This window comes from Fukomys damarensis, unplaced genomic scaffold (genome assembly GCF_012274545.1).
Source record: "Fukomys damarensis isolate Sample0158 unplaced genomic scaffold, DMR_v1.0_HiC HiC_scaffold_13, whole genome shotgun sequence".
Taxonomy (NCBI): Eukaryota; Metazoa; Chordata; class Mammalia; order Rodentia; family Bathyergidae; genus Fukomys; species Fukomys damarensis.
In genome coordinates, this window is record NW_022900925.1 from 1,269,173 (window position 1) to 1,281,598 (window position 12,426).

Here is a 12,426-nt window from a genome sequence, read left to right on the forward strand (position 1 = left end):
AGAAAATTCACTAGGCACTTAACTTCTTTAGGGTTATGATTGGCCTAAAAAGAAGTTGTGCCTTTCTTGAAATTCTTACCTTACTTGGTGCTGGCTCACTTAGTGTGGGTGCCCACTGCTGCCCTTCTCCCCTCTCTGGCTCATGCCTGAGAGCTGGGTCGCCCCAATCAAAGCATTCAGGCTTTTTTTCCCTACCACTTTCCCAGCCACCTGGAGATACACACCCTAGCATTCCACCTATGGAGGAACAGACTTTCCTTTGTTGATTTCACTATGTACAGAAGCAGTAGCACAGGATGCCTGGGAAAACAGCAGTGGAAAAAAGTACTTGATATTTTGGATAAACCCTCCCTTTCCTACCCAACATGCTGGTGATCGGCAAGGGACAGGGCTTAGTCTACAGTACCACAACAGCACAAACCTGCTTTTATTTCAGACCAGGGAATGGGTTTGAATCATGAAGACAGATACTGTAGGGCTGCTTTTTGTCTCTTCTTTACCCTCCCCCAACACCCTCACCAGCCATGTGCTGGGGCCTAAGCTGGCTGTTGTTCTTTTCTCACTGGGCTTCAACTTTCTTGCGTATAAACTGAAATGGCTGTATCAAAAGCCTAGAGCAGTGGTGAAGAAGTTATGGCCATTATTAGTTTTCAGCAGAAACTAAACTGATAGGTATTTCAGTGCCTGCTCTGTGAAGGAGTAATCCATGCTACAAAGTGGGTACTTTATGCGTACATCCAGCTGTTGCACTGTGTTGTGTTCTAGGGCCTGCTCCAGGTGCCTAGAGTCTGGTGACTAAAGCTGAGAACCTCCTGCCCTGTCCCTTTGTGGCCTGCCCTTTGGTGTCCCTAGTCCAGTGAAAGAATGTTCTGGTAGCACGAGGAAGATGTGTTTGAGGTGTTATTGGAGCTGGCATTTAGAGATAAACATTTCTCTTTCCTGTTCAGGGACTATGGGGAACATGAGCAGTAAAGGAAGCAGCCTAGCTGCATAAGGCTCGAGTCAGAAGAAAGCCTGGTGTAGCAAATGTCTAAGAAGTATGGGAGAGGGAACGTGGCTCTGGAAGTGTCCTAGCCAGTGGACAAGGCATTGTTCCCAGCATGGCAGGCAGTGGGAGTACCTTGAGATGCATACTAAAAGAGATTTTAGTACTAGTGTGGCTGCTGCATAGTTCATCTCTGTATAGCTGAACCCATCAGAAATGGATGACCAGAAGAAGTCCAAGTTAAGATATGGCAGCACCACGTGCAGGGAGATTTCTTTTTTCCTTCCCAGCTTCTTGTGGTAGCTGGCAGCCGCATTCTTCCAATTTCTGCCTCCATTATTCCCTGGCTTCCTCTCATTTGCTGTACCTTTGTCTCATCTCCTTTTTTTATAAGAACACTAGTAATATAGTATATAGGACCTATTCCATTTTAATTACATTGACAGTGACCCTATTTACAAATAAAGTCATATTCTCAAGTACTGGGATTTAAACATTTTGGGAGGACCCAGTCCTACTTAAAACATATTTTTGGGAGGATCCAGTCTTACCTACAGCCTAGGATCAGAAGAAAGCGCCGTCAGTGCCATGGCTACAACCATGCAACAGCACCCTAGAAAGCGTCCGGCTTGCACTGCAAGGCTTGAGCTAGGCCAGGCTAGATGTCCTTTTGTGACCTTTGGCTAAGTGGTTCAGAAACATTTCTAAGTATCATAGAATCTCAGTTAAATGGATGTTGCATCCGTCACTTTGTATTTCCTTGAAAGAATCACTCTGGCCCCACCTAACATTACTGTTCCCCAGTCGTGTCAGATGGCATTGCTGCTCTATTTAGATCCTCTGAAAGCCTCTTGGAAGACCTGAGCCCCATACTCTTCCTTGTACGCATTTTTTTTTTTTTTTTTTTTTTTTGGTGGTACCGGGTATTAAACTCAGGTCCTTGCACTTACAAGGCAGGCAGTGGCACCACTGAGCTAAATTCCCAGCCCCATACCCTTCCTTCATATGCCCTGTGCACCCTCTGTTTACACCAGAACCAGAGCAGAAGTTCCTATACCTCACTGGCTCCCAGGCCTCTACCCCAAAGTCTCCTCTCAGGAAGACCTTCTGTGCCATACTGCGTTGTTTCCCCCTTTGCTTTTGTTTCTAGTCTCCTTACTGGGATGTGAGACCCATGAGAACAGGGCTTTCCTTTAAGTTCTAGAGGAGGGCACACCATGGTATACTCAAGAATCAACAACTAAGAATTTTAAACCATCTTCAGGGTGCTGGCAGCAGGTATGGGATTAGGCTTTGAGTTCTGATCCTACCACTGGTCATTTAAATCCTCTGGGGTAGTTTCCTTATTTATGAAAAAGGTTGATAAGGCTGTAGGAGTAGTTCAGGGTTAGAGCTTGCTTTGCATGTGGAAGGCCCTGGATCCTGTCCAACATACAGAGTTGATATAGACGAGCAGGCCCTTCAGTAGTAAACCTACTGTTGGGTGGCCTTGGGCAAGTCAGTACCCTCTAAGCCTCAGCTCTGGTCTCTCATAGATCTTGTGCAGATATCATGTACTTTTCACATTGTAATTTTATCCTCACAACCCCGGGAAACAGATACTTTGTTTACATTCTTTCTACAAATGGGAAAACTGAGGCACAGAGAATTTCATATCCCAGGCCAAGGTCATACATTAAGAAGCAGCAGAAGCTGAATGTCGTGGCTGGCACACAACTAATCTCAGTATTCAGGAGGCTAATCCAGGAGCATTCAGTGAGTTGGAGGCCAGCCTGGGCTACATATTTAATCCAAGCCTAGCCAAAGTACATGTAGAGAGACCCTGTCTCAAAGGCAAAACCAAACCAAACAAAATAAAACAAAATGGTAGCAGAGCCCAGATCTCAGTCCAGGTATTGAGACCTCAGAACCAGCAATTACCTACTGTAGGTATTTTCTCTGAGACTGAAAAGGCCCAGCCTAGGTCAGGCCAAGCAAGGAAATGCAGCGCACAGAACAGAGAGTAGATATGCCCCCTTCATGTACCCACACATGGAGCATACAGGAAAAAGCTGTTCTGGTGGGAAGAAGAAATTGTGAACAGCTGCTTCTGGTATGGGCTGGATGAAAGGAGCAGCCTAAACTGCTTTTTATGCTTAAAAAACAAGTTATGGGCATCGTCGTGTTCCCACCCCTGAAACTTCAGAATATTTGTCCTTCTGAATAGTCAGAAGCCATTGTCATGCCTCACAGAATCAGAAACTGTCAATATCCCCCTACCCAAGCCAAATTTTAGATTTTGTCAGTTGTCCTGAACACGTCTTTCTGCAAGTCTGTCCAGAGTGAGACAACCCAAGTCATTTCTTCAGGGGCCTGATGTGCCAAGGAGACTGGAGCAATTGTCCAGCGGAGCAACCCTGGCCTCGGACTGTTTGTTCAACTGCATCATCACCCTGGATATCCTGTGACCTGGGAATTATATTCAGAGCCTGGATTCCACTCATGTCATTGTTTTGCTAGGACATCCTGGGTGGTGGTGTGACATCACCTGATTATGTGAGGTTGGGCACATGGCTTAGAGATGGCTGCAGTCTGTTCCTCTTGTCAAGTCACATCCACACTACAGCTGGGCAGTGATTTGGCTGTGGTCCTACTTTAGTTCACTTCTCATTTTGTACCTTTTTAGCTTTTCCCTTATGTTTTTATATTTTTTCTCTTTTTAAATATTAGAGGTATTCTGAATTTATTTTCTCATAATTCACCTTGTCTAAGTGAAAATAGTCCTTCCTGAGAGGAGGCAAAACCAGGGTCCTGGAGGGTCACCTGTGTTTAGAAGCCTCAGCTGAGGCTGGAGATATGGGGGAATATCTTCAGTGGCCAGGGACATAACTGCCTCACGAAGTAGTAGCTCATGGGACCACAGGAAGATGTCACCACACTGAGAAGAACTAGCAAGTGCTTTCCTTCAGTGTAGTAATGAGGAAGAAACTTAGTTGGACTGATGAATGGGTCACCCAATGAAGGAAATGCCCTGAGCTGGTCCTGGGTTCAGTGTGGGCTCTTTCTCCCCTTACTCTCTGAAGGACACCTTCTAGGTAAAAAGAAGACAGAGACTAGGTAGGCTAGAGCCCAGGCCTATTCCCATGGAGGTCTTGAAGGGCAGGTTTTTTCTCTGTGAGGTGGAGGGTGCAGGCTTTAGCCCCTTACATGAAGAGAGTGCCACCAGCCTGGGCTAAGACTGGAATCCCCAGGGGAGGACCAGTTGGGTCCTAGCCACCCCTGAAACCCTTCACAAGCCCTATTGGTCTCCATTTCATGGAAGTGGGAGCAGAAGTTCGGAAAGGTTCGGCCTTTGAGATGTGATCCAACTGATGGTTGAAGGTGGGGATAGATAGGATTTGTGCAGTTGATGCTCCTTCCCCTCCTACCTACTCTCCCCTCAGCTGACATGCATGGGGGCAAGAAGGGTAGCAGCAATGCTTGGACCAACATGAGGTCTTCTCAGGTCCCTGAGGCCTGGAAACCTTGCATTTTTGCCTTAGGGCCAAAGACACATAGTCAAGGCCCTACCTCTGCTTTCCTGTGGTCTGTGTGAGGCTATCAGACCAGAAGTCATGCTGATTACTGCGTAGTAATCATGTCATACGTATAGTAGCTGTTCCCTTTAGTCAGCATTCTGTGGTTGGCAGCTATTGCTTCAGTACTTTCTAGGAAAATTGCAAAATATAGCTAATAACCAATTTCCTGTTTTTCTATCAACGTGACTGCTTTGGTTTTTTTTTTTCTTTAAAAGTTACCTGAAATTGGCCAACAGGACCATCTTCATTAGGAAGTGTCTTGATCTCATCTTTAGGATCACATTTGGGAAAGGGGGTCCCTCCCATAACCCAAAGTACAGGCACCTTGGCCTTGCCTGGATGGAAAATGAAACAGAGTGGAGTTGAATTAGAGCAGCTTTAGTCTCCCTAAACTGGGGTGGGGGGGAGTTGCTTGTTCTTCCTGTTATTCTGGATTATGAGAGAATGTTTGACAGCAGACTGGAAAGAATAAAAGTGATCCTACCCACGGGTATAGCTCTTGGCCAAGTGAGTGAAGACTTGGAGCGCTTCTGAGTAGGGAAGGGGAAGGCCCTTGATGCATTTGGTGCTATTTAGTGATTAGTTTAAACTACTAATCCTTGTTATTCCCTCTCCAGAGTGTGGCTGGGAGAGGAAGCAGCCAGCAGCACAGAGAATGGCCATCCCTCTAGCACTTTCTTTTTCCTTCTGTTCTAGGGTTCAGGTGGTTAGAAGGGTTCATTCAGGCCCATCGCACAATGACATCTGTGTTCCCTGTCATGTGCCTGGGCACAAGAGGTCCTTTGTGGGCTGAGATGCTGTCACTAAGGCAAGAGCATTTCTGTTGGAATCCTCCCTCTAAGTCAACACCCACTCAGCTGATGTTCAGGGATGGTAACTGTTCATTCTGCCACCTGCGGAACTGAGAGCTATACATCTGTTTATAAAACCCACAGCATGCAGGGGAATACCCTTTGTCTTGAATTTCCACATTGATGTGGTGAGCTATTTCTGGCTGTGTGCTATTCTCATCGCATCGGTGATGGTGGACGCGAGCGCGTACATTTGCATTTGAAGCCAGTCTGGCCTCGCAGGTGTGCCAAACAGCTCAGAGAGTAAGGGAGTCCTCAGTGCTGCAGCAGGTCTTCATCCATTCATCCCCCTGCTGAGTCAGCCCCTGTGGCTGTGCAGCCAAGGAGCAGCTCTTCCTGCCAGGATGTGCCTCCTTTTCCAGAGGACTGTTGGGGTTTGAAAGAGTGGGATATGAGGCTTTCTCCTTTATTTATTCATGATTTCCATTTGGTTGTAAGCAGAATGTCAGGTGTTATATCTGATAAAAACTGAGGTTTTGGGAGCTAAGCCTCAGATTCTTTTTTTTGGGGGGGGTACCAGGGATTGAACTGGGGTCCTTATGCTTGCAAGGCAGGCGGTGGAACCACTGAGCCAAATCCCCAGCCCTAACCCTCAGATTCTTTACCAACAGCAAGGCTGGGAATGGGGGCTAATTGGTAATTGTTTGGACAAGGGAACTGCATTTCATGGGTGAGAGTCTGTCAGAACCTTCCCAAGAACTTTCTGGCTGCCTTTGTTTCCTCCAATCTGGATGATGTAGCTTTGCTTCTTGAGCACAAGAAAGCCAAGACCTGACTGGTATTGGTGAATTTGGGAACAAAACCAGCAAAACAATGTACTTTTTTGTTTTACTGTATTGTTAAAAAAAATCCAATTATTAGGATAGGTTTGAGGACTTTTCATTACTATCCAGCTTTATTTCTAAAGAATACAAAAACTAGCCGGGCGTGGTGGCACACACCTTTAATCCCAGCACTCAGGAGGCTGAGGCTGGAGGATTGCTGTGAGTTCAAGACCAGCCTGAGCTACATAGTGAGTTCCAGGTCAGTCTCAACTACGTAGTGAGACCCTGTCTCAACACCCCCCCCAAAAAAAGAATACAAAAAATACTTTGGAAAATACAGTTGGGGTAACATTTTAGGATGGGATGTGACTTGATTTTAATTAGAGAAATACCTTTGTGTTTTTTAAATAACTGCAGTGGCTTTCTTTATCTTTTTCTTTCCTCTTTCCCTCCTTCCCTCCTTCTCATTTGCAGTTCAGGCTGGTCTTGAACTCATGGTGATCTTCCTGTCCCAGCCTCCCAAGTGCTGGGATTACAGTCATGCACCATCATGCTTAGCTTGGTTGCTGGCTTTTAAAAAATGACAGTAACAGGGCCAGGGATTTAGCTCAGTGGTTCTACTGCCTGCCTCATAAGCATAAGGTCCTGAGTTCAATCCCTGGTACCCTCCCCCGACAAAAAAGACAAGTCATAACATATGCACTCTGCTTCATGCCCAGAACTGTTCCTAGTTCAGTTTTTCTGTTACATGTTTTGGTGTATTTTTCAAAAAATTAACAAAGAGTGCCTCTGCTTCGTAGTATCACAGTAGTGAGAAATTTCCATTCTCTTGCACTACTCCAGCCCTCTGAAGCATTTTCTTGCTATCTCGGTGCTTCCCTGGATCATCTCCAAGGCCTGAACTATTAGGCCTGTTTTCCTGTTCCATTCAGGAAACCAGGACCCAGCCATCTAGAAACTATCTTGTTAGGAATCATTCTTAACCTTTGACTTTCTCCCAAGGAGGCAGATCCTTGGCAGCAGGTTTAGATTAGAGATGTAGGCAGAAGCAACATTTAAGTGAGCAGAGAATTCATGTTATAAAAGAAGGAAGTAGACACACAACAAAACATTTTAAAAGTACTGCTGAGGCGTGAGGTTGAGTGTTCATCTATTCATTCATCCACCCATCCGTCTGTGCGTGTAGCCATCCATTTGGGAGACTTTTGTGAGCCTGAGGTGAAAACCATGAGGCAGGGCAGAGGCTGTCCTAGAGGGCCAGTTCAGGAAAGCTGAGCTCAGGGTGTGGGAAGATGAGCTGTACGGAGCCCAGAGGAGCCTAGAACCAGGAGACTTGTGTGCAGCAGCATCAAGCCTTCCTCCACTGGGGTCGGCAAAGGTAGGCACTCACGCCCTTGCTCCTTCAACTCTACATTGAATTTCTGGAGGCATCTAAACTCTCTGATCTACAAATGTCCTATGGCTGTGGAAAGCCCTGCCTGGATTATAGGGTAAATGAAGATCTTCCTTGTGTGGGGTTTGTTATATCAGCTAGAAATGCACATCTCGTTCTTTCAGTAAGAACTGTCTTTCCAGGAGCTGTTTGTAAGTTTTCAAACTAGCAAGATACAGCAAAAGTGTCTGTACCTGTGTAGTGTTATTAAAAAAAAATGTTCAGGATCATCACAGAAATGGGTGGGCTTCATTTTCCTGAGCCTTTAACACTACGAGATATCAAATGTTTTCACACCAGTGTTACTCAACTAGAGCCCTTGGTACCCATGCCCTGTGCCTGACCGAAGGATGTTCTTTGGTCCAGCTCTTTCAGAACTCTACTTGGGGTTCTGTCTGAGTCAGTCCCTGTCTTTGGAGCAGTGCAGGACTTCAGTGAAGACAGGTTCTGAACTTCTGGAGGCCTGGGACTTGCATACTCAAAGGATGCCTTCTCCGCCAGCACCATGTGACTTCCATAGTTGTGAAGCCACATTGGATGATCACTTGATTTTAACTCTGACAAATCTGTAACCCATTTTCATACTCTGCCGGTGTCACTGGGCTCTTGCTGGACCTTGTGGGTATGCGATGGGAATGGGATGTTGTCCAACTGGGGAGCTTCTGGCCCAAGAGGCACAGCCCTGTCTTTGCATGTGGTGATTTTGCCTTCCCTCCACAGCCACCTCCCCACGTGTATCCTCGGAGCTAGAGCAGGCTCGGCCACAGACGAGTGGAGAAGAGGAGCTACAGCTGCAGCTGGCACTTGCCATGAGTAGAGAAGTGGCAGAGCAGGTCAGTGTCCTCGATGGGTCTGTACTACAGCGATTGCTGCAAGGGTGTGGCTCCCAGGGAGTGTAGTGATGCGCATGGCCCTGTTTTCAGAGCTATTTTCAAAGGTGCTTGCTGAGTTCACTTCCTATGGCTGCAAGGTGTTGTTATTTATGGCCCCCCTGTCCATGAAGGAGCCTGTGCAAAGTTATATTTATGAAGGATTTTTGAGGAAGTCACACCAAAAGTGGAAACCACCACAAGTGCTTCCCAGAAACACGCATGCAGACACAGCCAATGTCTGAGGTCTCCTGAATGAGCAGAATTCACATGACTTCCTCAAGGGGGCAGGCGTGCAGGACAGGCACAGGAAGCCAGATTTGAGGAGCAGGAGTGGATCTAGCTGTGACCCCATCCCCTGAATTTGGTGAGCCACAGGTGCACAGGGGTGAAAAAGGATAGAAGGAAATACTGTGTTATTTTTGTTTGTTTTGTGGTGCTTGGGGAAACCCAGATTCTTCGGCATGTTAGCCAGTTAGCCAAGTGCTCTACCACGGAGCCATACTCCCTCAAGCACTGTATGTGTAGTTTTAATTTTTTTTTTCCAGTTCCTGTGTTTCTGTAATAAGCATGTATTACTTTAAAATGGGGGAGGAGGAAAAGGAGACATTAAAGTGACCATAGTAGTTGTCATTCCTGTGGTTAACAATTGTCACAAGGATAGACAGAAACAGAGGTAGATCAGGGACACCTGTCATTTAGAAGATAGTGTTCAGAGAAAAATGTTCAGGATGGTTAGATTTGAGGGTGCCTGGGAGGGCTTACCAAGAAGCACAGAGTTGGGTAGATGGTTTGAACTTTTTAAAGCTAATTTATAAGTAAAATAGGAATATGTCATAATCAGTATGTAAAAGCTAGGGCAAGCCTATCTTTTGCACATAGTGACTGTGCCTTAAATAAATACGATGAGTCATTTTTGTTAAAAATCACAGAACTATATAGCCGTTTTCTAGAAGCAGCCACAGTGGGAGGTAGAATGATATGTGATTTTCATCTTTCTAATTCTTCCTGGGTTGTCAGATTTGTGTTTTAAAAGGAGACATACTGCTTCTATAAGTAGAATTATAAAGCTATTTTTTAAACATTCTTTTACAGTGATGGAGATTGAACTCAGGCCCTCACACATGCTAAGCAAATACTTTACCACTGAGCTGCCATCTCCACTCCCACCCTGCTTTTTGGTCTTTTTCTTCTTCTTTTTTTGGTACCAAGAATTGAACTTAGGGCCTCGTGCTTGCCAGACAGCCACTGAGCTACATTCCCTGCTCCACCCCTTTTTAGATTAAAAAAAAATACACACACACACACACACACACACACACACACACACACACACACATTAGAGAGGGAGAGAGAGAGGAAGGGATGACCTTGCTAAGTTGCTCATATTGACCTCAAGCTTTTGATCTTCCTGCCTCAGACCCCAGAATAGCTGGAATTACAGGTATGTGCCACCACATCTATTCTAAAGATATCTTCATTTTGAGAAAAAAATATTTTAGATTAAGTATTCTCTTTCTTCAGTTTGGTGACACCTGTTTATAACCCCAAGGGCTTGAAGTTATTGGTGGGGTAGGAGCCTTTCGAGCATGCACTGGGATTGGTAAGTAATTGTGTTTTACAGGTTGATTTGAAATCCTCCTTTGGAATAACACATACTACAATACGCATTTCCTGTTGCTGGCTAATGTGGCTTTGTTCCCTACTATAATATTAACATTACTGCCAGCTTCAGTCTCCCATTGTCCTTGCACAGGAAGAACGCCTCAGGCGTGGTGATGACCTCAGATTACAGATGGCCCTGGAAGAAAGCCGGAGAGACACAGTTAAAGTTCCAAAAAAGAAAGAGGTAAGAGCTTACTGGAAGGTAAATATTTGAGACTATTCTTTGGTTGTTGTTATAATGTCATGTACCCACCACCCCATCAGCATTCTGTGTGGTGGGGACACAGTGGGTTCTTCGTCCTCATGTCCGTGAGCAAAGTAAAGGTGCATTTGAAAGTACATCCCAACCAAGAGAAGACAGTATTCCTGTGCCTCAGTGCCCTCATTCATACATGAGGATGGCAGTGCTGCCTGCCTCCTGTGGTAACTGGTATATATTAAGTTAAATGGCAGTGCTTTGGGACACTTCCCTGGGTCAGGTGAACCCGCAGTTGTATTGTTCTTCATCATAATCACTGTCGTATTCTGCTAGGCTTCCCACTTTGACTTAGATATAAATGGGACATGGCTTTGCTCCGAATAAGCTCATCATCACTCAGCCCAGGAGACAGGAGAAGACACACACACACACACACACACACACACACACACACAGCCACCATCACTGCAAAGGGGCACCAGTGGCCTCTCCCATTCTGATGGCACAGGCTCCTTGTAACAGACTTTGTAGTCATTGGAGTGGTAAGAGAGAGGGGCCCTGGGTGGCATCTGTCAGCAGGGTGGGTAAGTGGGTGGAGAGAGTGAGAGAAGGTTGTTAAGTCCTTGTTACCCTGAAAATGTTTGGGGGAACACTTTGGTGTTCTGAACTCTGAAAGCCTGTGGTGCATTTGGCAAATGGCAAATAGCTGGAGCCCAGTCTCTCCTAGGAAGTAGTAACATTGGAGCTGGTGGGAACAGGGCAGGAAGTGGGTAGCAAAATTTCCAAATCCCTCATAAGTGCCTTCCAAAGGGCCTATACTATAGTAAGAGGTACGGGCAATATTTATGGTATGGGTATTTGCTATAACTGTAGCAAAGTAAAACTGTCCCCTTCTCTTTGTTTTAAAAGCATGGCTCCCACCCACAGCAGACTACTCTTTTGGACTTAATGGATGCTCTCCCCACCTCTGGCCCTGCTGCCCAGAAAGCGGAACCCTGGGGCCCGTCAGCATCTGCTAACCAGAACAACCCCTGGGGTGGGCCAGCAGCTCCTGCGAATTCTTCAGATCCCTGGCCATCATTTGGTAAAGATCCCATCCTTGACCTCTTGTGTTTGCCTGCTGGATGGTTGAGAGGGACAGAGCAGAGCTTCACACTTTGTCTCACCTGGTCCAGTCCTTTGTGGTCGGATGCACCCTCCTCCAGTCCCTGAAAATGATGTCCAGCAGGCCCTCAACCTCCTCCTTGGGGACTGAGGCACAGAGTTTTCTTTCCGTTTTGAATGGTTTTCTGCTTTTGAGAGAAGGAAAGCTGACTTCCTCCCTGCCTCCTTCATGCATCGGAATTGACTTGTCCCTATTATGGAATACATTTCAGTTCTCTCAGCTTCAGAATTGTATCCAGCACCCCCGCTTAAGAAGCTGTAATACCCACCATGAAATATCTAAATCAAGTTGCTATAATTAGCTGGAAATTATCATGTGCTTACCACTGCTGCTAATGAAAAGGGGATACATTTGCTGTGATTCTTCTTGCTTGTTATTTAAAGCAATAGTAAATCAGTGTAATAGGATAAATGAATATTTCTAAGTTTTACTCAGTGCCAGTGTGAGAGAAGGGATGGAAATATGAGCATGACAGAATTGGTTTGTGCATGTGATCCCTGGGCACATGAGTTTCTTAATTGCTAGGCAGGGGCTTGACCTCATAGGCTTTGTGAGAGCTTCTAGCCTGGTGCCCTGGAGATCCCTCCTAGTGATCTAAACTATGGCATAGCACACCTTGGGCTTTTTGCTTGAGAACTGTGAATTGCATGCATATTCGAGACATCTTTCCTCTACCTCTTGGAATCTTGTTTCCCCAAACTAGAATCATATTTTGTATTTAGCTCAGTTTCCTGGATGTTTGCTAAGGTGCACCGAGTGCCAGGTTGTGTCCTGCCAGGTGAGGATCCTGAGATGAACAGGTAATGGTTCTCCTTAGGCCCTGATCATGTATGTGCATGATGAGAATGCAGTGTAATGGTGCTGTGTGTTCCAGGCTTTGGTGGAGGTTATGTGAGGGGATCATAGGGCAGCCAGGAGGCCAGAGGGTTTGAGATGAGC

At 45.9% G+C, this 12,426-nt stretch overlaps 1 protein-coding gene across 2 annotated transcripts in view; it reads left to right on the plus strand.

Moving 5' to 3' along the window:
• The window catches only part of Epn2 (epsin 2), a 49,559-nt gene that overhangs the window by 15,117 nt on the left and 22,016 nt on the right, over nucleotides 1-12,426 (plus strand). For both annotated transcript variants that reach the window (XM_010618900.3, XM_010618901.3), the window contains 3 exons: nucleotides 8,310-8,422; nucleotides 10,215-10,307; nucleotides 11,232-11,406. In XM_010618900.3, the coding sequence (XP_010617202.1) occupies nucleotides 8,310-8,422; nucleotides 10,215-10,307; nucleotides 11,232-11,406 (381 nt within the window). The remainder of the gene's footprint in view (nucleotides 1-8,309; nucleotides 8,423-10,214; nucleotides 10,308-11,231; nucleotides 11,407-12,426) is intronic.